A 27,113-nucleotide genomic window follows, 5' to 3' on the forward strand; every position below is an offset into this window, starting at 1 on the left:
GGACCACTGCAAAGAAGGTCAGAAGTTGCAGCAAAAATCATTGGCCTGAGAGGGAGTCCTTTATCTCTAATTTTTCATTGTTTTTTTCTTCTTACAGTTGTGTTAGTCCCAATTTAAGCTATTGTGGGGTGAGAACAAATTCTCCTCTGCTGTAAGAGCCTGCAATAGGAGATGCAACTAGCAAGTGAAGTAACAATGCTCCTGTAATCCACTGGTTATGCTCTTACAAATTCTATTAGTGAATATAATCACCACAAGGCTATTCATTCCTCGTGTCATTTATAACTTTTGGATCTATTTATTGGCTGTCTTTATATTACCTTTCACTGTGGTCCCAGCCTCCTACAAAAAAATTACTTTATTATAGAAAATAGGAGACTTGATATTTTCTTGCAGATGCAGCCAGGCTTGTTCTTCCCCGTCTCGTTGGGACCGAGCTGCTTTTCAGACCATTTCCCAGAGCCACCAGCTCCTGTTCAGCTCCTTCCAACTAACAGCAGCTGGGCCACAGGGGTTGGAAGCCAGCACAGGGAATGCCCAGCAGCTTCCGAATTCAAGGACCCAAGACACTGCTCTATTTCTGCCAAACTGCGGTGACAATTCCTCCCGCAGCTGCTTCCCCTGAGGTCTCTTTCTGTCTGTGCCTTGCTATTCTGGACCAGCTGCTTCTGCTAAGGTGCAAACTCTTTCCCCTTGTCATGCTGTCAGCCAAGTCCTACCCAGGAGACACTTAACCCATCATAGCTGTCACATCAGCATGACTCTGCTTTTATTTTTTCTATTTCCACTCCCATACTGTAGTGTCACCTTTAATCAGTATTGGAAAGGGGCAGGAATGAACTAAGGGAGCAGCTCATCTACCCGAGCAGCGGTAGATACTTTGCTCCCTGCTGCTAGGTGGGGTTCAAGTAATCTGTTTATCACACAAGCATGGAAGCTGCATGTGGAGGGGTCAGCAGCAAGACAGGACTGCTCGTTGGGAGGTCCTTGAGCTGCTGGGTGTGTTTTTCTCCTCTATGCAGAGCTATCAGTCTGGATGTGGCTCTGGGTACCCTGTCCTGTGCAGCCCCCACAGTTTCTTTGGGGAAAGAACAGTGCTTAGTTTTCCAGGGGTGATTTGGTGCCCTGTCAGCAATGTACCACCCTTCTCCGTCCCCCTTCACTTGGAGACCTGCCTGACCTGCATCCTGCACTAAACCAGCTGCCCTCACCTTGATACCTGCTGGGGCGTGTGCTCCACACCACCGCCTAGGGGTTGCTTTAACCCTGTGCCAGCAGCCTGGAGGGGCTCAAATTGTGCAGCTTTTCAGCCCTGAAGAACACAGGGGTCATGTGAGAGAGGATGGAAGGAGGAGCCCAAGCTCACCTTCACCTTTGGAGAAAGGTCTTGGTTATCTCTTAGAATGGCAAAGGGGAGCGTGGTGTCTGCAGACACTTGGCTTTGGACTCTGTGGGCATGGATCAAAACAGTTGGGAGATGCCTGTGTGCTGCCAACCAGCCATACCTCCCAGTCCCTTTCACCTTCCTCCTCAGGGAAATGCTAAAAGCGCCCTCATAACGGCCCCTCGTCAGCACCGGTACCTCAAGAGACAGCAGCGGACATTTGCCACGGCCTTTACTCACCGCCTCCGTGCAGCACGGCCACCATGATGGACGGGAACCATGACGTCTCGCTGTTGGAGGCCTGGAACTCGTGCTGGAGGTCCGTGAAGAAGACGCCGATGCATGAGGGGAAGCCCAGCGTCAGCCCCTGCAGCAGCACTGTGGCAAGCAGCACCATCCATGCCCAGCCCCGGTCCTGGGGCTTGGCAGCTCCCCATGCTCCTCCTTGGGACATGATGGCTGCTTTCTCCTCCCAGGCCGGCCTGCTGGGGAAGCGACTGCAGCTACCATGCAACCCTCGGCCCAGGGAACGGACCTACAGAGAGAAGGGCTACAGGATCCTGGCAACAGATTACTTGAGAAACGCCTGCCTTCCCCTTTTATATTGCACAAGACTGCGAGCACAGCCAGGTACAGAATGGGACCACACCTCCTGAGGTATGAATTGGCCTTACCTAGTTCCCACCCTTATTTTCCCTTTCACCTGCTTTCATCATATGGAGTCCCCTTGCTGGCAATTGCTAAGGTCACCAAGTCCTCACACTGAGAGGAGAACGAAAAACTCTGCAAATGCCAAGAAAAATAGAAATGCATAAAGCTCGCATGGTGCAGCAGGGCTCGGTGTGAACCTGTTATGACAACTGCTCCTGTGTATAGTTCAAAGTGCTAGTGCTGAAAAAACATTTCAAAAGCCATTAATTAATCAGGATCCAGCGATCTCAGATATGCTTTTGCTTTACCTTGGTAGAGCTGCTTCTGAGAGATCCCAGGTTTGATTTCTTCAAGACCAGCAGCATGAAATATATAGCAATAGCACTCCCCATCCTCTCCACATGAATAAACACACATAAAAAAAAATCTTTGGCAGCTGGATGAGCTCAAGAAAAGTGCCCTTAAGGTCACTGCACAGTGCAATATTTGTTTAGTACTCAAATAATGCCTTTCCCCTAAAACAATAGCCACAACTGAATGTTGCGTGCAGCCTTAAAAATGAATAATAGTTTGTCCTTGCTCATTATTTCAAATTTGCCATGGTGGCAGGCTTACAAGAGTAAGTTTCGTACCTCGGGCTGAAGCGAAGGGCCAGCAGCGCGCGGTTGTGTGCGCAGCACGGGCGGATCATCCCCTGCGTGCGCAGCCCGGCCAGCTCATTGCCCACGGTTAGATACTTCTGCTTCAGTAGCGACTAAAAAGCTTTGATGAAGTCTTCTGCAATATTAACCCGGGCATCACTTCTGTAAACAGGGCTCTTTTGCCGGCTGGCTCACAGCCAGAAAAAAAAAAAGGGGGGGGGGCTGCAAGCTGAGGGGGCCCGTGGGAAGGGGCTCTAACATGCAAATCACGGTGGTGGTGCTCAGCACACTTTAATCCTTTGTCCACTTTAGCTGGGTGCAGATAATGCGACTAATTCAAGTGCTTGTCTCTCTGGTGTGAATTAGCTGGATGACAGCCTAAAACCTCTCCCCGGCAACAGCAAACCTGAAAAAAAGGCAGAAGCACAGCTCCTCTCTGTTCCCAGCTGCCCTGTCCAACACTTGAGCTTGTCCAGCAGAAGATTTCTGGAGCCCTGGCTCCCCTTGTGTGTCCTTGTGCTCATCGGGGTGGGCTGTCCCAGGGGGCCACACGCTTGCTGTGGCTTTCATCCAGCTATGGGACACCTTCTCCCCTCGGCAGCCTGACCTGCAGGATCTCCTGGGCTTTTTGCTGCAAGAGCCCCGGAGATGCGCCGCCAAGGGCCACGTGGCCTCCTCACCCCCTTCTCCCTGCACACAAGTGAAGGAACGGGTTTGTTCCAGCCTAGCTCGGCCGGCTGTGCCCGTGAACAGCAGCAGCAGCTCTGCAAAACTGCCTTTTAACCCTTCCCAGGGTAGCTGGACAGGACAGGCAGGGCAAATGCATTGTGCTGCTGCTCACTTTGGTGCTGCCTTCTCAGCCTGCTCCCGGTGTTGAGCATCAATCACGTTGAAGATCAGGGCCAACAAAAATGCGGAGTCAGATCCTCACAAGCACGTGCTCGTCTCGTGCTAATCGTGTCAGGATTTGGATTGAAGTTTGCAGCAAAAGACACACCTGGGTGCCTACTGCAAACAGCGCACGGGGTAGGGAGCAGGCAAACCGGTGCAAAGGTGCTTCCTGTCCCAGTGTGTGAAGGGGAACGGGAGGAAAGTTTCCTGCTCATGGCACGTTAGGTCTCTGCGTCCTGCTGTGGGGCTTATGGCATCAGCCCCATCGTGGGGACAGGTGGGTGTCCCGAGCAGGACAAGGGGGAGCAAAGCACATGGCTGGTTTCAGTTTCCGGTTGCTCTCTGCTAGTTGTTCTCTTATTCAGGTCTGAATTTTGTTTCTTCTTCCAGTGACCCCCAAGACACCGGGGTTCAAGCTTGGGTTTCCCAAGCTGTGTCACAGCAGTCCCAGCACCTGTTGGTTGTGGCATTGCACCGGGAGTGCTTGCACAGTGCTTGTCTCCCACCTTCCACGCCTCGGTTTCCCTCAGCCGTGATGGGGGACCAGCAGCTGCTGGGATGAGGACACACAACAGGGCTGCTGGCAGCAATTTCTGCTGAGACACCCAGGGCACGGGGCGTTCACCTCCTAGGAAGAGGTTTATACTTAGTCTGCAAATGACGATGATATCTCTACATCAGGCTCAGCAAGAGCTGGTGGCTGGTGGTACCTCTGCGGGGAGCAGAGCAGCACCCTTTTTGCCTAAAACCGCTCAGGATGGGGACACAGCAGCAGGGTGCTGTGAGGAAATCAGGACTCTGGCTGCTGGGGGAGGCTCAAAGCCCAGGGGATGCCTGCGGCTCAGGAGCAGGGAGGGGAACTGGAGGAAAGTTTCTTGTTCACGGTACATTAGGTCTCTGCATCCTGCTGCGCGGCTTGCAGCATCCTCCTGCCGCCTCACCTCAGCCCCGGTGTGAGCCGGGTGTGGATTTTATGAATGTAAAACAGGCTGCATGCACAGAGGTGAGGCATTTACTGTAAACTGAGGGGGGGCGGTAAAATTTTTAAGGGTCACTCAGTGTCTGTTGGGGGTAGGAAAGCAAAGCACTTGGTAAACACCTTTATAAGTGACTTTTTAAGTACCTTTTCATCCTTAGATCCGGGCTTGCTTTGCAGTCCTCTCCCGGGCAGGCTGTGCTGTGTCCCAGGTGACTTTCCCAAGGTCACTCGGACAGCTACAAGCAGAGCCCCCAGCTTTAGCTCTGCTTTAGGCACTGGGCCCAGTGGTGCAGCCTGGCCCAGTGCTGTTGTCTGCGGGATGTCACTTGTCAGCCATCACTCACAGCCCTCAAGGGGCAGTGGAGGTGGCTGAGTTCACGCCCTGTGCACGTCCATGTGCTGGTGTCACGGCTCTGCGAGCCCGTCCCAAACCCAGGAGTCTCAGCAGCAGTTTTGGGGCAGGCCATGTGCTTGGAAACCGAAGTGCAAAACACCTCAGAGCTCCCAAATTGCTTCTGAGGCTAGCTGAATTTGTTCCAGGCACCAAGATTAGCAGACTGACAGATAGAATCTCACAGAGGAAGTGCGTATCTTCTTTCTTTTATTTAAAGCAGTGGAAACTCGGTGACATTTTGGCTGTTGGGCTGCAGAGTCGCTTGGGGCAAGGAGCTGGGCACGGAGCTGCTCCTACCCCAGCTTCAGTCCTGATGTCTCCGTCCTGCTCCAGCAGGCTGTGGGAGCACCCAAATTAAACCCCTGCTCCGATCCCTTCCTCGAGCCCAGACAGACCCAGGGGAAACCAAGCTCTCCGAGCACCTGAAAACAGACTCCTGAGACCTGGGGCAGGGACAGGGGCTGAACAATGCTGGCAAATTCCCTTCAGACCAGCTCTGCTAGGACTGAGAAAATGGGACAGTGCCAGAGCAGTGGGGAGCGCTGGTTTAGCACCACTTTCCTAAGCAGTTCCCATAGCATTGCTCCCTTGTCATCCCCTTGCAAAGGGTATCAGGGCCCTGACTGCACTAATTGGTCTTAATTAGTCTGACCAGACTCACCTGGATCCTCCTCCCACACCTTCTCCACCCAGTTTGACTCCAAGTTGCATTTAAGCCTGGCTCCTTACCTGGCTTATCCTTTAGACAGATGTCCCTGTGCTGTTCTTTGCTCTCCTGGCTTAATCTCTGCATTGTGTTCATGATTCACAAAGGATGTAGGTGTTAACACCAGGTAAGAAATCTGATTTTTGGAACCAGATTTCATGATTTGTAGCTAGCGCTGAGGATAACACTGCTTAGCTTGGAGGTAGGAAATGGGGATTGAGGAGACAGCTGGTACCAAGTGCGTGTACTGACAGCTTCCATTGACTCGGAGGAATCCAGCAAGATGTGGCTTGTCCCAGCTCCTTGCCCTGGTGGCTGATTGTAAGGATTTGCATGCAGGCTGGCAAACAGTGCATGCAGCCCTCCTGACTGTTGCCTTCCTCCCTGGGTGCTCCTGGGGTGCCCCGTGCAGGGGGGAGGTCAGCACCCGGCTCTGCCTGAGGCAACGGGGATGGCTCCAGAGATGAGTCTGAGAAAGATGTGTTTGGGGAAATCCGTGCAGGAGGTGGCTCTGGCTCGTGACGTGGTGCCCTGTGCTGCTCTGTGGGTTTGTGCCTCAGCTGGGCAGAGACAGGGACCTTTTAATGAAATGGAGTTCCTTAAATTGTTATCCACGTGAAAACTGTGGCTGGTGGATGGGGTTGTGGGACCATGGGATGGGGTTGTGGGACATGGTGGGGCAATGGGCTGAGATCCCAGCCCCGTGCAGCCTGTCTCTGCTCTGGGTCAATGTTCAGAGCACCCAGCAGTGGTTAGGGGGATTTTCCCTGCAGCAGATCTTATCTACCAAGCTCTTAATTGTTGTCCCCCTTGTTTTTTATCAATAGGGAATAAGCCACTTAAGGAGGGATCAAGAGAACTGTTTCCCTCTGGCTGGCTGCTTGAGCTAGGTGTAAATCCTGCTGCTGGCTGCTATGGGGTGGATGCTGGCAGGGAAATAGCCCTTTTTGGGGAGGATGGCAGGCAAGCATTGCTTTCATTTTGGGTTGCCTGCTTACCGTGGGTACCTTGCACTCCCACCACCAGCCCTATTTACCTTCACGTTAGGTTACACAGAGATGCGGTGTACCAGCTCAGCTGCCTGCTCTGTCTGCAGGCAAGATGCAGGGAATACAGGCTGGGTCCTTTGTTAGTAGCTGTGAATCTTTAAATAATGAAGAATCTTGTCTGCAGGGGATGTCATGGTTTCGTGCTTGGGGTGGGAGGATGGGATATATTGACAGCCGGCTGCAAGAAAGTTAATGCATCAAAGTACCACTGGAGGGTGGAACCCAGGACTGTTCCTTCCCCAGATTAGCTCTGGCTTTCCTCAGTTTTAGCCACTGCAATTTGAATTCATTGAGACCACTGGTGCATGTTGTCCTGTCCTTGCTGAAGGACCTGCTGCCCTGATTGCCCTGGGCTAAATCACAGGTGAAAAGTGCTCACTTGTCCTGAGGGTTTTCTGTGTGACGCGTAGGCCAGCCACTGCCAGCTGAACCCTCAGCTCCCTGAGGAGCTGTTTGAGGCCCATGAAATGCAAGGAATTGTCGTGTTTTGGACTGATGATGAACTTGAATATGGTGAAATTTGGGGAACTCCTATTGGAGGTCCCCATCCCTCCTAGGGAATATTGCCAGAGGGGCAAATATTGATGCTTTTACTCACCTATGTTACCACACCTGAAGGCAATTGTTAGGGGATTGCAGCTCCTTCTTTTGCTGTGGTTTGGAGAAGCCAACATATTTCTCCAGCCCTGGACAGGACCAGGTATGTGGGGTTGTTTGCCCAGACATAAGTTGGGTTAAACCTTCAGTGACCATCTCAAAACTAGATTTAGGTGGACAGACGTGGTCCTTGTTTCCCAAACAAGTTAGTAAGCTGGGTTACAAATATCTACAGGTTTTCTGTCTGCGAATAGATCTGGCCCGATGACTTCAGAGTGAAGGTGGGTGGGTGAGCAGCAGACTGATCTTTGTCGAGGGCCTGAGGCAGAGTGTGGGCGCTGTGCAAGATGCGCTCATGGCTGTAGCCGGGCCTCTGTGCTGCCAGGCTTCACCCTCCCAGATGTGTGCGGAGAGGAGAAATGCAGCTGTGGTTTTCTACTCCTTTTTGCAGGAGCTGCAGGCCAAGAAGCTGGATGCTGATTGATGCCTTGGCTGCTAAAAACTCTTCCATATCTTCAGTGTCAGTTTGGGTTTCCTCTTTGTCCACAGATGTGAGCAGGCAGGGCAGAAAACTGAATTGTGCTCTGGGCAAAACTGGCACAGGCAAGTGGAGCTGCCAGCTGGGTGACTAACAGAGCTTTGTGTGGTGCAGCGAGGTGAGCCCAGCCCTGGGGAGCCAGCAGGCCCCAGATGCAGTGTGGTGGCCAGGGGGTTTCTGTTTGGTGGGACCCTTTTGTTCCAGAGGAGGGGTGTGGGAGTGCCTGTCAAATGCAGAAAATGCCGTTCAAGGGGGATTTGAAAGTGCCTCTGTCACAGGTCTGCTGCGAAGTGGTTCCTTCTTCCCCTTCTGCTGCTTGGAGCCACCTGGGGTTGGGAGCAGGAAGAGCTGAGCCCCTGGAAACAGCAGAGAACAGCCTGCTCGTTCGGAGGTGGTGTGTGAGGTTGGCTTTATTGGGGTGGGGTAATGCTGTGCTGCTGCCTGTCCAGCACGACCTCCTGCTTGGTAACGCTGGGTATCGCCTCTGTTCTCTGTAGCAAGAAGGGGTGGGAAAAAAAAAAGATTTTAAGAAGGAGCTCTGTGTGTTGCACAGCTTTAGCTGGGAAAGCAAGTGATGGCACAGAGGCCTGGCTGCTCCTGACGGTGGTTTCCACAGAAACTGCCGAGTGACACTTGTGTCTCTGGCACGGTGCTGTAGCATTGCACTAGGTGTTGTGAGGGACCAGCTGGTGGACCAGGAGCTGGTTAGGGGTTCTATTCAAAGCCTTTCCCCACCTACATGGCCTTAAAGGACAGCCAGGGCCTTCCGCACCTGAGCATGGCTCTACTTGGTGCAAGCTTGCTGGCAGTCCAGCCCTGCAGTCAGGTTTGGCATGGAGGTATGGGGATTTATTGAGGAGATATGAGGGTAGTGTCCTAAATCAACTCATGTGAAGTGGTGAGGTGGCTCAGCTGTGCTTTCTGCTCTCTCCTGCATGCCCATAAGCTCCTTTTTGTGGTGTTGTGGGGGAGAGAGTGTCTCATCTCACGTAGCTCCAGTGTTAAAACCCCAGGTTGGGGATGTGCCAGCCCTTCCCTGCTCCTTGCTTTGGGGCTTTTGCTACAGTGGGGAAGAACTGGAAGCAGGGAGCGTGCCCGCGGGGCAGTGTTCAGAGCAGCTGCAGCAGGCAACAGCTACTTGTGGTCCAAAGTAACTTCATCTTCACCCATTCTTCACTTACATCTTTGTTCCTTCTCCTTTCCCACCTGTGTGTTGAGCCAGAATGGTCACCATTAACCACATTTCAGCATCACCAAAGCTTGAAGGTTTTGTCTCCTCACCTCCCTGCTGCTCGCCCATCTGCTGATACCTCTGCTTCATGCATTTTTGAATTGCAGTGGTCTGTAAACAGGAAAGAATCTAAATCCCAGCTAATCCCCTGTCTTGCTGAAGACACACACAGGAAGGCTGTGTTCAGGGTGGAGATAGATCAAGTGTTTAAAATGCCCTCCAGGGCTTCAGAGCAAGTTCTACATGCCCGGGGCACTCTCTCTCCCAGCGAACAGTTGCAGGCTCAGAACACAAGGGGAAGCTCTTAAGAAACTGCGTTTCCCACCCCCCTCCCCCGTGTTTGTTCTGCTTTTGTCTTGGTGATGGCAAGAATGCTGTGTCTTTCGCCTTGAGTGGGAAAGCAGAGAGCTGTTTGCAAGCCTCTGCAGATGTTCAGTGGGGGCCTTTTGTAAGACAGGAAGGGGCAAAGCTGTCAGACCATCAGACCTTTCTGCCATGCATGCTGGACCACTCAAGTACGGGTTTAGTAAATGAAAAGACATCAAAATCCTTGTTCTGTCTTAGTAGCTCATGCTTAATGCTTGTATTAACATCCTGCTTGTTTGTGGGTGTCAGTGCAAGTGGTAAAAAGATATGTAGTTTAGCTTCTTTTGTGTAAGAGAAAATCAGAAAAGTGCTTTGATTTTTGCTTTTGTTCTCTGAAAGTAACCAAGAAGGATTCCAAAACCTAATTAGATTTTCCTCTTGGAAAATCAATGTTATAAATGAATTGGAGCCAGATGCGGGTTCCTAATCTGTGTTTCTTCCCCTGTAACGTAGTAGTGCTGTGGAAAGTTGCAAATGGATGCAAAGAAAGCGGCAGGCTGCAGACTGTTTCTTCAAACTTTTCAAACCCATTTCAGAATCTTTATTTGAAAAAAAAAAAAAAAATAATCACAGCATCTTAAGTGTTATTCAAACACATTTAATAAACAAAGAGAAACAGTAGCAAAGGGCACTGACATGTGACAAACTGTACAAAACCTCCCGGTTTGCAGGCAAACCTGAGGGGAGGAGCCCACGGCCCAGCTGCAGGACTGGGGAGCTGCTCCGTCCCGTTGCCCTGCAAGGAACCATGCCCCCTTTGCCTCAGCCCACTCAGTCACCCCTGAGAAAATCTATTTTTAAAAATGTGCAGAAACAAAGACACTTTAAGAGGTTATTTCCAGTCTTGCCATAATGGAACAATTTAGGCCACTGGGAAAGTTTAAAAAAACAAAAGGTCATGCTCTCCGTTCCTAGGATTAATGCTTTCAAGTGAACCTTCCCAAGAGATGCAAGCACTCTTGGATATCCAGTAGCTCTACCCTTGCTCACTCACCCTACTCACAGAATGCTTTTTTTTTTTTTTAGAGTGAATGGGACAAATTTATTCTTAATTCAGTGATGGTTTTGATATAGTTGTGACTGAGTGAAAGGCAACAGAAGGAGAAGCCCTGTCTTGAGCACAGAAGGGATGCAACTTGTGCATAATGCTGAGACCAGCCCGTGGTCTCAGGGCAAAGGTGACTTAGCATAGTCAGCAAAGGAGAAATCCTCCACTGGGAATGGACCTTCTGGGATGGATTTCATGCCTGGTCCTAAATATCGCACAAGTAGTTGAGTGTCCAGTAACAACCAGATCATTTTTCTACTGTTAGCTCTTTTTGTTGCACTTAAAGACCACACAATTGAAGCCAAGGGGACTTCAATCTTCCCCTGGAGAACCAAGATGCAATGTTGATAGTCTTTCATGTGTATCCGTTAAACAGCTGTTCCACTCAACTGGTAGTGGTAGTTTTTAGGCTCTCTGTGGCTCGGTGGGGAGAGCGATGGTATCGCTCTTGCATCAGGCAGTCTTCTGGTGGGCTTCCACACGTATGGTGCTTTTGGAGATATAAAAGAAGCAACGAGGTATTGTTTTTTATCTACTCGAGCTGTACTGGACAGAATGTCTCCCTTCACATGATCACTAGTGTTGCTATGAGCTCCATGGTTTGAACAGCAAGGTGCTCAGCTGGCAATGATGTGACAAATGCAGCTCAAGCAGTTCCTGTTGCCTTTAGCTTGCTATTTCTTGACAGTTCCTGGAAACTCCCTCCTCCAAGGAAGGGAGAGAAGACAGATGAATGTGAGAGTTGGAGGGCTTTTTAGGCTGTTAACTTGCATACATGCACTTGTTTTCTCAGCTGTGAGCACAGATGGACAATGACTGAGGCTACGAGATACTGACAGAGGAGAGATATCTATACACATCACAGTGTTATTTAGGCCCAGCCAAGGCGTATGGTCTAATCACACCAGTACCATCTCAATACATTATAAACAGGGAAGATGGAGAGAAGGAGAGCTGGGTTCTTCAGCATGATGGCAAGCCAGCTGCGTTTCAACAGCCTGTAACTGACACGATGTGAATTCAAAGACATTTGGCGTGGTCTGTTGTTACCAGGATTAAACTAGCACAGATAATTGACCAGTCACTCTTGAGAACGAGGCAGAACCTCCAGAGGAGGAGGTATATTGGCAAAGAAGGATGGGAAAGGACAGGTCAGTGTACATCGAGAAGGACTGAAAAGAGGCCAAGTGCAGCAGTGTTGCTCAGTGCCTTTGCTGCGTGCCCTTTCTGCTGAACTGGCTGTCAGACCTTTAGTAATGTTTTGCTTCCCTTAAGGGTAGCCCTGTCAGCGTTAAGTGATAAGGTGGGAAACATACCTATTTCTGCCTTAACACTTTAAGGAGACCACAGGTAGCTGAATTCCTCCAGAAAGAAGCCCAGCTCCTCAGTCCAGGTGAGGAATTTTCTGATACCTTACTGAGAATCACCTGCTCTGAGCAATGCCTGTGAATTCCAGCATCTCTGAAACTTTGCATTTACTGTCAGTTTGGGACTTGACTCAAAAGACCCAAATACCAGGACACTTAGGCTACAAAGAACAAAGCCAGGATGAAAGGAGAAAAACATGCAGCAGTGAATTCCTAAGAAATTCCATTTACCAGACAAGAAGGGACATGCCCTTGGTTAGGGATGGCACAGGTTAACAGAAGGGAAGCTGTGACTGCAGTTTGGCTAAGATTAGATTCAAGAGGCACAAACAAACATTTTGCACATCCATCCAAGGCATTCCAAAAAAAAAAGTCACAGAAGTCGATACATCACTTTGGACAAGAAACACTACAACAGTTTGGCAACTTTTCACCACCACCACCCCTCCCCAGCTCTGTGATGCCCCTCTGTAATTTGAGGTGGTCTCTTGAAGGTGGGTACATGAGGGGGCTGCAGATAAATCATTGCGTGTAAATAGGGGATCTCCTCCGCAAAGAATCTCGTGGGTGAAAAACCTACCTGCTTGCTACAGTACAAAAGAAATTCTGCCCTAAGTACTCTGGTGAGAAGGAAGGCAGTGGAGCTCATGCTGCTGGAGACAAGACAAAGCTGAACTTGGCAGCAACAAGTCCCTAACCTTGTGACTTTGCACCAGGCTAAGATATGGTCATGGCAAGGTAGCGAAGGGGAAAAGATGTTGCCGCTCTTCTTCAACAGAGAAGCGTACAGGACAGAACTATTATTCTACCACCATTCTGGGTGAACACAGGTCTCTTTTTGTTTATGCATGAGAAGCAATGGGCTTTGGAAAATGCCAGGAGCCCGTACGTAATAGCATTAACAGCATGACCCATGTTGGATGTACACACAACGCCCCTCCCCTTAGTATCTAAACTCAGCTCTTAGGAATTGAACAAGGAACAAATACAAAGCACGAATGAAAAAAGTTCTTCTCTTTTTACAAGTGGTTGCTTTGTTCCTCCTTTTAAAACCCTGTTCTGATCTGTGGGGGGGTGGCTGATCAGGAGGGGGAGCGTTGCAAGGTCCTTGCACTTTTCTGGTGGTGGTAGACCTGGGTGCAAGAAATGGCACAGCTCAAACAGATCTTCCCACCCATGGCAGCCTGTGCAAGGTGGGACTGACTACAAGGGCCTGGGGACCTGAGCAACCTTTGCAAAGGTTCCATCTGGGAATCCAGCCCAGCCATTGTTGGAAAAATTCAATGCAGCGCTGGCCAAGAAAGTAAAACAGATACTTGTAGAAAGGACTATCCAACTGGAAGAGTCTCTTCTTTTCTTGGTTTCCAGAGTAGGAGGGAAGCCTTTGGTTCTGACCAGAATTACTCGCCATTGGCAGGACAGGCTCGGCTTTGCTTTGTGGTAGCTTGGTTACTGTACAGGGGCACGGTTGCACTGCGGAGAGATGCTCTGCCCAGCTAGATTGCCCTTTTGACATCTGGGATTTTTAGAGGAGTAGACGCTTGAATTACATCCGGGATCCTCGCTCTTGAAGAATCTGAAAAAAAAAAAAAAAAAGAGCCGTAACTCAGACAATTTCAGATGCATAAGCTCATGTTCCAAGTCTTTGGCTTTTGCAAAGGCAAGATGGACTAACAAGAGAAGGAATGAGAGCACCTTGCTGGCTTTTATGCTACCACAATGACTGTCAGGCTGGTTAAAATTGAGTCCCTTCTCTTGAAATCCCACTTAGCTGCCTTCCAGGAGTTAATAATATAATCTTTTGTTGCTGTCCTAGGGAAAAAGAATGGACTGAGGGAGAAAAAAGTCTGTCTCCTCCCTACAGCATGCTTCAACCACAAAATGTGACCAGTCTCAAAGGTCCTTGCTATGATGTCCTCCTTTTTCAAGTCATTCCTCTATTTTTTTTTTTCTTCTTACAGAATTACAAAATGGCCGAGGTTGGAAGTATCTCTGAAGATCATCTAGTCCAACCCCTCTCCTGAGCAGAATCACCTAGAGCACATTGTGCAGGATGGCATGCAGGCGGGTTTTGAGTACCTCCAGAGAAGGAGACTCCACAACCTCTCTGTTCCAGTGCTGTGTCACATTGCAGTGCCCTCTCATATTCTACCAGAACTTCCCTCTCACATTCAGTCAACAGGTCTGAGCAGACGCCTTACCTTCGCCTTCTCACTGGGCTCTTTGACAATGCCGTTGGTAGAATTGTTGAGTTCCCTAGACACAACACAGAGGAATTCTGCCTGGTCTTCGTTTCCGTAGTTATAGGAAGATCCAATGCTGATTAGCTGTGCAACAGGAGACAGCCAAGGTAAGGACTATAAACAAGTCTTGACTTCTGCTTTATTCCGGCAGTCGCTTTGTGAGCTACAGCTGTCCAGCTGTTCTGACCTGCAGTGTCAACAAGCCAAACCCCTTCCAGCACCCTCCTGTATCACAGGCTTCTCTGTGCCTTTGTAAGGCAGACTTAGAAAAGCTCCAGAGCCCTCTAGTGGCACCTGGAGCCTCACGAAGAAATGTCTGTAATGCTGAACACAACATTTCCCAATCATTGAGGGCAGAAAGAAGAAAAAATGCATCAGGCTTTGCAATATATAATGTCTAATTCATATAAGGGCAAGGCAGTGCAGACTCTTGGTCCAGGCTTCTCGATCCAGACTGTGTGTCTGTGTTGAACTTGTCTCAAATCTGGCTTTCTGACTTTGATGTATAAACACTGGAAAGGCAATTCTTTACCACAGGTAAACGTTGGATTAACTAAGGGACACGTAGCAAACTGGCACCACTCTTGGCATACAAGCCATCAGGATGGAATTTGATAACTGCATAAATAGGATTATGTTATATTACTGTTATGAGAGGTCTGGACTCAGTCCAAGAAATCCCATCTGTCTCATATTTATCATTATTACATTAAAAGGCCATCCTAGAGTGCAGGGCTAATTTGTCTTTTACAACTCTGCTCTGCTTTCCAGATAGTAAACCCAAAAAAATCTGAGGAAAGCAATGTGGTTCTTATCAACTGTGTATATCCAGGAAACTTTAACGTGTAGTGTGCACCCTAACTTCCACGTTGTAATGGATTTTAAGAGAGAGCTTCATATTTGAGGCATGTGCAGTCAGCAACCTTCCTACACAGATGACTACTGATACAGTTTCACTGTAGCAAGACTGGGGGGCTGTCATTACTGACCTGCGGTAACATAAATAGGTTTTTGTTTGTGTTAAGGGCAAAAGAGAGCCACAAGAAGCTTTTTTTTTTGTTCCCCTGGTCCCTGCTGCCTTGACCTTTTAAGCTGTTGGATACTTCCACACCACACACCACTATTTACTCAACAAATGCATAGTATCTTTTGACAGATTTCCCAAACTACTGAATCATGGGTGGATAGAATAACGTATTTCCTTTTAAAATAGCACATTTCAGTTATCCTACGAAACCAGACGGCTGCTCAAGTCAGACTGCTTATGGGTACCTGTTCAAACTTCCACCCATCAGACATAGTGGACACCATCTGTGTGAGCTCTTCCTCTTGGCACTGCAGGACTCTGTACACGTGCTTCACAGGTCCCTAAAGCATGGGGAATAAAAACAAGCAGGAGTTAAATAATTGTTGCACTGGTATCAAGCAAGGAAACTAATTAGCCTAAACTAATGAGGTCTGCTCTGTCTGTGTTATTTGAGGAAGTCTGAGCCACGTGGACTGAGGTTTCATCTTTGTGACTATCCAAGCAATTCTAAAATGGGTACAGACAGTTTGTACACTTCTCTTAAAAGCCTTCCAGGTGCCTAAATGCAAGTGAAAGCAACGCTACTTTGGTTTTCGAAGCCATTTACTGCTTTTTGAGACTGTTTCCTTCTGAAATTGAATCTCCTGAGTATGTTAGTATCAGTAATGGGAAAAATTGCCACAAAAAGACAGCTATACAGGGCAGAAAACGGTTTGGAGAAGAACTGAACTACTCTTTACCTCCTGAGGCTGTGTGTTTTGGCTTGTAACTCCCCATCTTTGCTCCCAGCCCTTTTCTTTAACTGTTCATCGCCTTTCCCTGCAGCGTTAACAAGATGACTGTGGCCTGTTCTTGTGAAACCGTAATGGATACTTTTTCCTAGCTGTGCCTTGGATCTAACGAAAAACACGGATCCCTGCTGTTAAAGACAACTAAGCTAAAAAAAAACTGTCACTGGACGTGCCTACAGCCACGCATCCTACTAGGCTACAGAAAATGACTGACTTCAGAACGCAAATTTTCATGTGCATTACTTGAGAGGTTCTGTTCTCGTTATCCCGTATCCGCTCCTTCACCAGTCGCACGAGAGATGCAATATTGTAAAACTCGGCTTCTTCCAGGACCCCTAAGAAGGGAACGAAAAGCAGAGACAGAAGTTCTGTTACTTTACACAGGGCAGAATGAAGATGATTCAGCTACAAGGATGCAACGCCTGCTGCTGCCTCCAAATCTCACCCACATGTAATAAAATCCTCGGGTGCTGAATAAGACTGCCACGGATCTCACAGTTCCCAGGCTGGAAGAAGGTGACCAACTAGCTGCCACCTCCTTTTGTGGCTTACAGGGTACTTAAAGATTATCCCCCTTTCCGTGGGCTTAACGGAAACCTCATGGCACAATCTCTGTGGTGTTCCCTCACTAAGGGAAAGTCACCAAAGCTGCTTGCTTGTGCAGAACTGCTGTTACTGCTGCCTGTGGAGGGAGAAGAGATGTTCTATCAGATGGCTTGCTAAAAGAAGCCTTTGAGCTAAGCAGAGCAGTGATGGGCTGTACCATAAACTAGAGGCCTCTGCTTCCAGAATGATGCAGAATCTGATGATTTAATCCCTTTTAACACGCATCCTTCTGGGAAGCTAAATACTAACAGCACTGCTGGGAACTGTGGCTTGCTCCTGCTGCTACACATTGCCCTGTCGGTGCCCTGATGCGCTCGGACACGTTTCTGATGGCAGCTGTCATGCTTCTGTCAAACAGCGCTTCTGGTTCTACCCCGGATTTTTCTCTTACCTTCTTCTGCGAGCTCCTTGTTTATGATAAGCTTCCCGTGGCGGAGGTAGTTCAGTATTGGACCAAAATAGGTGGGATCTCTATCGATGAGATATGCACCTGTCTCATCCTGTTGAGTGTGCACAGGAATGAAGCAGGCATAGTTAAATGGTACTAGAAAAAAAGATAATTTCATTTGAAAACGATAAATAGAACAGCTTTTCTTTAAGAAACGGATTCCTTTGCCTGTAAAAGTTGAATTAGTGACTCCACACTTTATCCAGTGTTTTTTTCAGTATCTGAACTCAGCTACAAATGTTGCAGCTCCATGGTGCTGGAAGATGCCTCACATTAAGTACTTCTATGAACAGAGTTTATATAACCAAAGAGAAAAGCAGCGCTTAAGTTTTTTTTCACTGCAATAATAAAAAAACAAAGCTGGCATTTGTGCTCTGTCTAATCTTGTTTTCCAGACTAGTTTATCTAGGTGACTCTGGGAAAAAAAAACTGGATTTCCAGTTCTGGTAAACAGCATACGAGAGTTAAACTTCAAAGTAGGTGTGTGTTTTTCTTCCTACCACTAAAAATGCAAATTGCAGTGCCCCAGCCCTGTCTCCGAGCAGTGTCTGGCAGGCTGGCAGACAACAACTAACATCATCAGCTCACCAACAGTTCACGACTAAAGCATCTCCCGAACCAGCCTGGAAGGGCTGACAGAGCCTACGCAGGAGTCTTCCGCATCATTTCCTTAAAGCAATGTCTGACCTGCCAAGCAGGCTGCTTTAAAGTGGTAAAAAAACGTGAAGTCTTCTGGGTGAGGTGCCTGGGGACAGGGTTTAGGGGGTGACATGGGTGGCAGGGGGAGGGTTGGAGCAGATGGTCTTGGAGGGATTTTCCAACCCTAGTGATACTGTGATGGATTCTGTGATCACCGCCTCTATTTGCTGAGGCTGGTGGCTTATTGTGGTCACGAGGAGGTTTTGTTACAAGGAGGTTTTAACTTCCAGGTAAACTCTTAAGCAGCAGGAGACCTGAGCAATTCTCAGTGTGACCTATCCAGAAAATATTTACAGAGCCCTGTGCGGCGGATCCCACAAACCCCTGCAATCACAAGAAGGACCCCAAACAGAACTGCAAAACCCTTACGACACCCTGCAATTACAACAAGAACCACCCACGAAACCCTTACGATAACCGCCGGTGGCTTCAAAACAAGCAAAGCGGCTGCGCTGCGACCTCTTGTAAGAGCAGCTCACGGCAGAAAGCAGCCCTAAACGCAGCCCGCTGCGAGCCCCGCTCCCCTCCCCGCTGTGCTGGGGCTCGGGCCCTGCAGCAGCAGCACGGGGGGGTCCTCGGCGGGACGGGGCCGGACCGGGGCGGGGCAGGACGGGGACCGGGGGCTCCCCGGCGCGGCCTCACCTTGTCGGAGCCCAGCTCGGGCCCGTCCTGGCAGCAGAGGCGGCACAGGAAGGACTTGGGCTCCCTGCACAGCGTCTGCCGGGTGCTCACGAAGTACGTGCCGCCCACGTTCAGCCGCACCCACTTGGAGGCGGCCGGGGCCGGGGCCGGGGCCGTGCCCGAAGCCCCCGGAGCGGCCGAGCGGGGGCTGGGCGGCCCCGGCACCCCCCCGGCACCCGGCGCCGGGCCCGGGCTGGGGGTGCGGCCCCTGGGCGGCCCCTCCGCCGCCGCCAGCTCCGCCATGCCCGGCCCGCTCAGCGCCTCCTCGCCGCCATCGCGCCCGCCGCTTCCGGGGCGCGGAACCGCTTCCGGGGCACCGCGGGCGGAAGCGGAACCGGAGCGGGGGGGGGGGGGGGGCGCAGCGCCGAGGGACGGCGGCGGCGGCGGCGAGGAGCTTCCGGGAGGGTGTGGCGAAGCCACGCCCCCTTCCGGCGAGAGGGGGCGGGGCTTCCGGCGCGTCACTCGGCGGCGCCAGGGGACGGCGGGCGCTGCTCAAGGTGAGCGGGGCCCGGGGGGGGGGCTGGGGGGGGGCGGCTCCCGGGATGGCGGCGGGGCCCTCCCCCAGCGCCCCCCCTCCCGGTCCTAGGCCTCGTCCGGTGCCCCCCGGTCCCGGGCCTTGTCCCGTGTCCCCCCCCACCGGTCCCAGGGCCTCCCCGGCCTCCCCAGCCTCCCCCCCCCTCGGTCCCGTGCTCCCCCCGGTGTCCCCCCGCCGGTCCCAAGCCCTGCCCCGTGCCTCACCCCCCCCCCCCCCCCCCACCTCCACCGCCCCCCCCCGGTCCCGGGCGCTCCCCAGCCCCCTCCCTCCCTCAGTCCCGGGCCCTTTCCCCTGTCCCCCACGGTCCCGGATCCCCCCCCCCAGCCCTGCCCCACCCTGTCCCGGTCCCCGTCCTTGTCCCCGTCCCGTGCCCCCCACCGGTCCCGGCCCCCCCCCCCCACGCTCCCCCCTCTCTGACCTCCCTCCCGCCGCTATCCCCGTCTCCCTGCCCCAGCCGCAGCATGGCGGGCCGCAGAGCCGCTCTCAAGGCCATCGACTGGGCCGCCTTCGCCGAGAGGGTGCCCGCCAACCAGCGAGCCATGTTCAACGCCCTGAAGACCCGCAGCGACGCGCTGTCGGCCCGGTGAGTGCCGGCCCCGCGCCCGCCGCCGACGGCTCCGGACCTCGGTGGGCTGCGCAGCCTCTGCAGGCCCAGCTTGAGCTGGTGTCCGTAATTATTGTCTTACAAAATGCTCCAGGAGACATTAAAACGGGCCGTCTTCAAGACAGCTGTTGGTTTAATCTTAGTTTTCAAATCATCTTTGCTTAATCCTCCTCAGTGAAATAATAATTGCGGCGTCAAAGAGCAGTTCTGTGAAAGCAGTTTGCTTTGGTGTGTTGGAAACATATTTTTAAAGCTTTGTTGCTCTTTTAGATGCCGCACAAATGGACGAGTTCTGTCAGGTGCTTTGGCATCTGCCGCTTGATGTGCGTGGGCTGTTACAGGTGCTGTCACTGCCTGCCTCTGAGTTAGTGCTGCGAAAACTGCCCAGCTCTTCTTCAAGGGCTGCATCCAGGTGCTGCGTGCAGCAGGGCTGCAGGCTGAATTTGCCTTGTCCATGCAGAGAAGTCTGTTTCAAGGGTGGGGGAAGTTGCAGGGTTGGCTCTTTGTTAGTTGCTAATGAGAAACTTGGAGATATTTGCAGTTAAGCTTAGCAGGCTCTGCTAACGCTCTGGAAAGTAATTGTGGCAGAGAGCAAATGACGGTGCGAGGCTACTGCTGGCCCTGGCGGTGACTGCTGTTCTCTGGCCCTGGTGGTGACTGCTGTCCCCTGTCCCCTTAGGCTGGCCAGCCTGCCGGAGAAGCCCCCCGCCATCGACTGGGCTCACTACAAGGCTGCCATTGCTAAGGCCGGCATGGTGGACGAGTTCCAGAAGAAGGTCAGTACCTCTGTCAGCCTGCGCATTGATGATCTTTGGAGGCTTAAATGGGGAACGTCTTGGAGTGGGAAATACCAGAGTTAAGGTGTTTGGAGTTCCGGTAAGTTTCCTTGCTTCGTGTCCTGCAGCTGGTGTCGCTCACCGTGAGGAGGTCACTTCGGTGCCATCTCTCAGGGTGAAACCTGGGGCACCGTACAGTGAGAAAGCTGGTGAAGGAAAACTCGATACATCCTTGTGTCTGCGGGAGTGGGCTCGGGTAGTGCCTCTCCTGGAGCAAACGGCTGGTGAGAAGCGCAGGTCTGCAGACCAGGGAAAGTGCAGAGCTGGCTGGTGCCTGCAGGGGTTGCCATACCCCATAGGAAGGAGGGAGGCTTCTGCTGAAGGTCACGCGCTGCCACTGGCAGTAGGGAAACTGGCTGCTGCGAGACTGCAAGGGCCCACAGACCTCAGCTGGATCTGGAAACTTTGTCTTGGGGAAAATCTGACTGTGATGGGACAAGTCTTAAGATGGCGTTAGACTTCCTTGCTTCCTCGTGATGCTGTGCTTTGCGCTCCGTGGTGCTGTGGTGAATGTGTGTAGCGTTGTGTGTCCTGGTGATGCTGTGCAGTTCAGAAAAGGTTGCTTGAAGCGTCCCGGTGAGCAGTGCTGCCCGTGAAGTACACGTTCAAGCTGCAGGGATCAGTTTTAGAAAGCTCGTTAACAGTTGTGAGCGTGTCTTAGGGAGAAAGGAGAGAACGGCCCCCTTCTGCTAGGGAAAATGACCTTGGTGTGAAGGATTATTTCAAGCAAACAAACCATTTAAAGTCTTCGCCTTCAATTTACAGTTCAGTGCACTGAAGATTCCTGAACCCGTGGATACACAAAGTGCTAAAATTGATGCTCAAGAACAGGAATCTGTAAGTATTTACGCTGTGCCCAAAGGCCGGGCTTGTCTCTGACCTCTGTGCGGATGGGAAGGGGTGAGAAGGAAGGTGTGTTCTGCGTGGTCGTCTGCGCAGGCAGGGCAGCCTGAGACGGAGCACGGCTCTGGTCTTTGCAGGCTCTTGGCTCAGCAAGATCATCTCTGCACTGGGGAGGGTTTGGCTGTTTGGGGTTTGATCAAGATTTTGTTGATTTATCTAGTGTCAGGATAGTTAATTTTACTGCAAACTTAGTGTGTGGGCTTGCAGGCTCGCTTCAGGTTGTTGTCCTTCATCGTAACCGTGTTCACCACGTCCTTTGCTGTCCTCCAGGCGAAGAACACCGCTGAGTACGTGCAAGCTTCCAAAGCTCGGATTGCCCAGTATGAACAGCACGTAAGTCTGGACGTTGCTTAGTGAATATTCTCTTTAGTCCTGCCTGGCTTACACCTTGTTCTTTCCTGTGTGTGTGCTTTGCTCTTTCTTGCTGACAAGTGACCTGTAACACTTTTGTCTCTGCTCCTACTTCAAGCTTCAGAAGCTCAAAAGCATGATTCCCTTTGAACAAATGACAATTGAAGACATGGCTGAAGCGTTTCCTGAAACCAAACTGGATAAGGAGAAGCATCCATTCTGGCCTCACAAACCGATTGCTGATCTGTAAGCTGGTCTGGAAGCAGTTTGTCTAACGACTGTCAGATTCTATGATCTAAATAAAGTATTTTCCCTCCTGTCTGTGGCTAGATCGTAGATATGAGGTTGTACGGTTTTGAGAAATGCGGAACTGTGGGTGGCTGTGCAAACAGGCGGGTTTTCCTGGATTTTCTCATTTACCTGTGAACTTGATTTTTGTAGCAAGTACCAAGATCCCAGAACCTGACGATAAAACCGATTCCTAGTGCAGCATCTGTAAGACAAGCAAGCCATCCATTCCCCGTTGTAACCACGTAGTGCTGGGAATGTAGTTCAGTATCGAGCTTCTGCTTGTTTGTAGCCTTTGCGGAGGAGTTCTTGCTCAGGAGATGGACTTACACTCCAGCACCACGAAAGGAGTTGTATTTAGCAGTGATCTATGATGCAGTGGGAGGTATCCCTCAGTTTTATGGGCAGTGGTCTGGGGCTGTTTTCTAGTTGTGGTGGTTTAGGTGCAGTCAATTGCAGTAGGAGTTGAAGGTTTGTAAATGAGAATAGGTTCAGAAGTTTGATATTGAAAAACTTCCCAAGTATCACCCCGTTAGTCCTGGTTATCCTACTGTTCTCTGTCTCGGATTTCTGAATGATGCAGACCTCAGTAATCACAAAAACAATACAACAAAGACTTCGTACTTGCATTGATTTATTTAATTACCTAAGGTGGAACTCTTAACCACCGTTCCTCAGAATGGAAACATCTCCATGACAAAAAAGGACGTTAATTCCCTTTTCCTATTGTGAGGGGCACGTGGTTGTGGTAAGAATTACTGTCAGATGGAAGGAAGGTACAATCCCCTGATTCCACTACTGTTTTGTACAAGTACTTTGCTAGCCCACAGAGCACTGCAAGAACATACGTAGTTTTACTGAACTAGGATACAAAGCGGGTACCATGCAGATCTTATGCCCTGGTTTGTTTTTTAATTTAGGCAAGTGAAACATTTGCAGTTCTATGAACCAAGCAGGAGAAAAAAACGAGACAGCAGAGAGATGAGAAACAATAAAATTGAGACTGAATGAGCGTAACATTGAGACTGAATGAGCTGGTCCCTAGCTGCTCCATTTTATAGAGATAACAGCAAAAAAAAAGAATGACAAGAATAAGTGACTGTAGAGAAGCACCTTCTCCAGAACTGGTAGAACTGGGTCCTGCTCCTGTGGTTTCCAGCGGGGCTTGGCTTGCTGCCCCTTTTCCTGGGTCTTCTTGGCAAGGTGTTTCATGGCCTGGTTGTTGGCGTCTGTCGTTGCCAGCTTGGTGTGACTACCTGCAAAGAACAGATGTCAGAGTAGGGCAGTTGGTGAATGACTGCCAAGACCAACCTGGGGCGCTGGTTGCCCAGAGGAAACCCGCCCTCACTCGAACCTGAAGTTCAGGTAACCTGGACTACTTGGCTCAGAATTTATTTTATTTTATTTTTTATTTTTTTACCTTGCTGGATGCTTCCGAGAGCCTTGTCTAAGCGTAGGGATTTGTGCTGCTGATGCAGCAGGAAGAAGGTGTCTAACACAGCCATGATCATTAACAGGAAGGTGCCTAAGAAGAATATCACTGCAGAACAATAGGAAAAGATTTATTAATTGGGGCCGTTTTCTTGAATCTGTAATCTTGCCTGTGTTCACTTGCATTGTGAGGAAGGGGGAAATTGCTGTCTCCAGCAATATGGTAAAATTTAGCTGTTACTGGTATCATTTGTGGGTCCATAAATGCCCAGTAGCCTTTCCTAGCATTAGTACCTGTGTAAAAATCCGTTAGTCTTTATTCAGTAGAGGTGGATACCTATTATGGGTGGTTCGTTGGAGGAAGTAGGAAGCATGTTGTTGAGAATCACGGCTAACATGGAGCTGCCCAGGATGATGGAAATCTGGAAGCTGATTTTCTCCTCGAGAGAGCTGGGTCCAAACAACACAGCCATATCGAGCAGGTACAGTGCGCACGTTGGCAGGATCAGGTTCAGAATATACAGAGTAGGTCGTCTCTCCATGGAAATCTGTTGAAGAAGGTAAAAGAAATGTAGGTAAGAGATAAAATAATGCGTTGAGTGACTGCTCGTTCCCTAATGTGAAAAACTATCTGGTTTCATTTTTTATTTTTTATATTGGTGCAATATAATATGAATGTACTGCGGTACCTTGTAGACGATCACTGGATATTCTTCATCATCCAACCCTTCCCTGTATTCACTGATGCTCAGGTTGGTGAACTTCCATTCTCCATCAGTTATGAAGTAACTCTGGCTGTTTTTCATCATCTCAGCTGGTGTCCGTTTGATTTTCATGACAAGGTCTGTTACTGCTTGGGCGAGGGGGAGAGAAGGGGAAAAGCTGCGGAATTTAGTTTTCTATAAAAGATTAGTTATTTCCCCTCCCTTTCCCTCCCAACTAAGGGTGCATGCAGATGGGGAAAGGCGACGGTTCTTGCACTGCTGAGGTTTCTTAGTCCATGAGGGAGAAATGTAAAAGGACTGCAGTGCAGAGTCTTGGCTGCACCTCTGCGAATGCGGAACAGAGGGGGAATCTGGTGGGTCAGGACAGTTGTCCTTTGCAGATGGCACCTTGGGGGATTTCATGGCACCTCCGCTTATTTTTCAACCTTTCCTCTTGGGATGAACTCTGATTGCTGTTTGGAGCCCTGAAATCAGCCTTAATATCCTCTAATTTTCATGGCTTTCAGTTATGTTTAGAGGCTGGTTCTGCAAAAACATTTGTGAGCAAGTAGCCTTGTTGCAAGCTGGTCACTTGGTTTGTAAAGACCAGTCCCAAGGGGAAGACTTGCCAGAGAACATCCCAAATGCTCCCAGAGATGTTGCTGGGAAAAAATGCCCAAATAAGATGACTCTTAGCTCGTTTTCCCTGATGTTACATGACCTCAACCCCTGTAACCAGATAGCACTCCCCTAGCAGCGTGCGGTGCTGCTGAGGGAACCCAGGATCAGCCAGGGCCCACCTCATCTATTCCTTCTGCAAGTTTAGCCCCGTTGTGGTAAAACTTAGCTTGCCACTGTACCTGGGTAGAGAAATGAAGCTATACTTATGTTGCACGTCTGGGTGTCGAAGGGGAACTTGAGGATCATCAGGCTGCATGTTAAGGTAACCTGGAAGGGGTGGCTTGTGTTGAAGGTGCCATTGTGCGTGACAACCACGTACTCCAAGTCCGACTTCTGTTCGTTCACCCTGCAGGAAACAAAGATGGGGAGTGACGGAGCTCCAGGATGCTGCAGTGCTCCTAAATCCTACAAAAGCCTGGGCTGTAAGCATCCATTTGGGGGGGCTCCATGCTGTCACACAGCCATGGGATGCAGCAGTGTGCAGGAGAGCAGCAAGGAGAGGAAACCTGGGGCTTGTGCTTCCCACCCTTACCCGGGGAAAGGGCTCACTGGCTGGCTCTCTGCTGTGCTGCCTCCCCATCCTTTCCCCCTGAAGCTAAAGAGCTAGTGGCTGTGCCCAACCCTCTATTAGATCCAAAGTGATCTACCTGGTATCTTATAAAAACTGCTAAGGGTAATTTCATTTTGCTACATCACTTGTCCCTGCCGTTTCTTCAGGTTTAACTACAGCCTAGATGGGGTATTTCTGGAGATGCTACAACATTACTGAGCCACAAAGTGCTTTGTATAAACTCTTCCCAGTATTACAAGTCACGAGGTTCTTGGTTACACTTAGCTTACAGGAACAGCTTTTAATCAAACGAGTTTATCCCATTTCCTACAACATTACCAACAGTTTGCATCCACAGTATTTTTCTTGAGCCAGTAAATAAAAAGGAAAGGAGGACCTACCGTTCTAAAATGAAGATGGGGGGCGACCAATAGGAATCCATTGGCAGAACAATTTTGGAGATGTTGCAGAAATCCTGCGGGTCCCAAGTCACAAAGGCGTTCCTCCACTCCTGGGGGCAGAAGGTGCAGGAGAGGGATGAGTGCTGGGCTCAGCCCCAGCCATTGTGCTGGGTGTCACAGGAGGGAAATGGTCTGAAGGAACCTACCAAACTCAACACGAAATAAAAAGTGACTGTCTGCAGCTTTTCAGCCTAGAGAAACAGAATGGGAGAGATTTAGCTGATTTTCTTAGCTACATCCTGTGCAGAGCCCAGGAGCTCTCCACTGTTGCTCCTGAAGCAGGATTGTGGAAACTCAGCCCAGGAGGAGAGGTCGAGGGTCTTGGTCCTACGACTGAAGAGAAGAGTGGAAGCATCAGATCCCATGGTTTGAAAAATACAGATGTTGGCATTAACAGACCGGTGCTCTGCAATCCTGTCCGAATTGCTTAGTTAAGGCACTCCGTGCAGTTCTTCCTAGAGCCTGGTCTAAAGCAGGCTGTTGGCCTGGGCCTGCTTTCCAAGTTTTTCCTAGAAGAAGGTGGGAGAAAATACTCCAGATCTTCCCCAAATGCTTTCAAACAGCAGGAAGCTGAAGAAGTGGAAGGGGTTGATTCTTGTACCTGTGGCCTTGCTGGCCCAGCCCTGCCTCACAAAAAACTCAGGCTTCGACCACGCAATTGTGCATTTCTGGGCTATAAAGACTTGAGAGGAGCTTTGCGTCCTTACCACAGAGAGAATAGCTATCAGCATAAAATCCATGTTCACTTCCAGAGGCTCCTTCCAGTTCGTCTTTGGCAGTATGTGCGCGTGCAGCTTGCTGTGGGAGGTGATGTTCAGGTGCTCGATGACATCGTAGTACGTGCAGATGTACCTGGGAGCAGCCCCTGCTAGGAAAAAAATCCACTTGAATCAGAAAAGGATCAGGAAAGGTCTCAACCTGTGAACGAGAGATGTACCAAAAGAGAAAGGGTATGGAGCTGTGGGTATGGAAAGCATCAATGACCCAGGCAAACCCCTTCTCAAACTGACCAGAACAGAGTTCCTCAAAGCTTTTCTAGTCCTCATTAACTTACCTGTCCCAAGAGAAAGGGTGAGGATAGCTATAAAAGCTCGCTGCATCTTCTCCTGCTTCCAAATAAGGAGGCAAACGGTACTGTGTCCCTTACGGATGGCCCAAGACACGTCACTTGTGATGTGGAAGTTGATTTGGTATTTATTAATGAGGGATGGGTATTTTGTAAACAGAAGCCGGACTCTATATTTGCATTGGAAGGAAGACTTTGCTAATGGATTTATGCACTCAGCTGGCTCTTGGGAGTGGTCTTTAGTTGTGGTGAGGGAATCAGAAGGTCATTAAACAAAAAATCCAACAATTTGAGGGAGAGGGAAAGAAAGGGCTCATCTCCACAGAGAGGAGGCTAGGAGCCAGAGCCACTCAAGAGCAAATCTTC

The 27,113-nt window shown here is 50.1% G+C and overlaps 4 protein-coding genes and 1 long non-coding RNA gene across 6 annotated transcripts in view; 2 read left to right on the top strand and 3 right to left on the bottom strand.

Annotated features, from left to right (window-relative positions):
• SLC16A5 (solute carrier family 16 member 5) overlaps positions 1 to 4,200 on the bottom strand; it is a 13,254-nt gene extending 9,054 nt beyond the window's left edge. The window contains exons 1-2 of one of the 2 annotated variants that reach the window (XM_040530795.1): positions 2,668 to 4,197; positions 1,625 to 1,919 (exon numbers count right to left, since the gene is read on the bottom strand). In XM_040530795.1, the coding sequence (XP_040386729.1) occupies positions 1,625 to 1,838 (214 nt within the window). In that variant the 5' untranslated portion in view covers positions 1,839 to 1,919; positions 2,668 to 4,197. Of the gene's footprint in view, positions 1 to 1,624; positions 1,920 to 2,667 lie in introns of both variants that reach the window. The other variant, XM_040530794.1, reaches the window with a different exon arrangement.
• On the top strand, positions 1,763 to 16,050 carry LOC121057100. Its single transcript, XR_005813625.1, has 2 exons — positions 1,763 to 5,773; positions 15,938 to 16,050. It is a non-coding gene; the product is annotated as an uncharacterized LOC121057100 (long non-coding RNA).
• On the bottom strand, positions 10,007 to 18,595 carry KCTD2 (potassium channel tetramerization domain containing 2). The gene is made up of 6 exons (XM_040530798.1): positions 18,299 to 18,595; positions 16,901 to 17,009; positions 16,147 to 16,238; positions 15,358 to 15,453; positions 14,044 to 14,169; positions 10,007 to 13,418 (listed from the first exon to the last, which is right to left on the bottom strand). The coding sequence occupies exons 1-6, from the start codon at positions 18,578 to 18,580 to the stop codon at positions 13,389 to 13,391; spliced, it is 735 nt and encodes a 244-aa protein (XP_040386732.1). The 5' UTR covers positions 18,581 to 18,595; the 3' UTR covers positions 10,007 to 13,388.
• A 90-nt stretch (positions 18,596 to 18,685) lies between these two features.
• On the top strand, positions 18,686 to 21,885 carry ATP5PD (ATP synthase peripheral stalk subunit d). The gene is made up of 6 exons (XM_040530797.1): positions 18,686 to 18,834; positions 19,327 to 19,455; positions 20,156 to 20,252; positions 21,078 to 21,149; positions 21,486 to 21,548; positions 21,685 to 21,885. The coding sequence occupies exons 2-6, from the start codon at positions 19,334 to 19,336 to the stop codon at positions 21,814 to 21,816; spliced, it is 486 nt and encodes a 161-aa protein (XP_040386731.1). The 5' UTR covers positions 18,686 to 18,834; positions 19,327 to 19,333; the 3' UTR covers positions 21,817 to 21,885.
• A 142-nt stretch (positions 21,886 to 22,027) lies between these two features.
• On the bottom strand, positions 22,028 to 26,781 carry LOC121057168 (5-hydroxytryptamine receptor 3A-like). Its single transcript, XM_040530941.1, has 9 exons — positions 26,736 to 26,781; positions 26,389 to 26,549; positions 25,828 to 25,872; positions 25,622 to 25,731; positions 24,850 to 25,016; positions 23,975 to 24,135; positions 23,623 to 23,833; positions 23,275 to 23,394; positions 22,028 to 23,110 (listed from the first exon to the last, which is right to left on the bottom strand). Exons 1-9 carry the CDS (start codon positions 26,779 to 26,781, stop codon positions 22,896 to 22,898), a joined length of 1,236 nt encoding a protein of 411 aa, XP_040386875.1. The 3' UTR covers positions 22,028 to 22,895.
• Between the last annotated feature and the right edge of the window lie 332 nt (positions 26,782 to 27,113).

Source organism: Cygnus olor, chromosome 18 (assembly GCF_009769625.2).
Source record: "Cygnus olor isolate bCygOlo1 chromosome 18, bCygOlo1.pri.v2, whole genome shotgun sequence".
In the NCBI taxonomy this organism is placed as follows: domain Eukaryota; kingdom Metazoa; phylum Chordata; class Aves; order Anseriformes; family Anatidae; genus Cygnus; species Cygnus olor.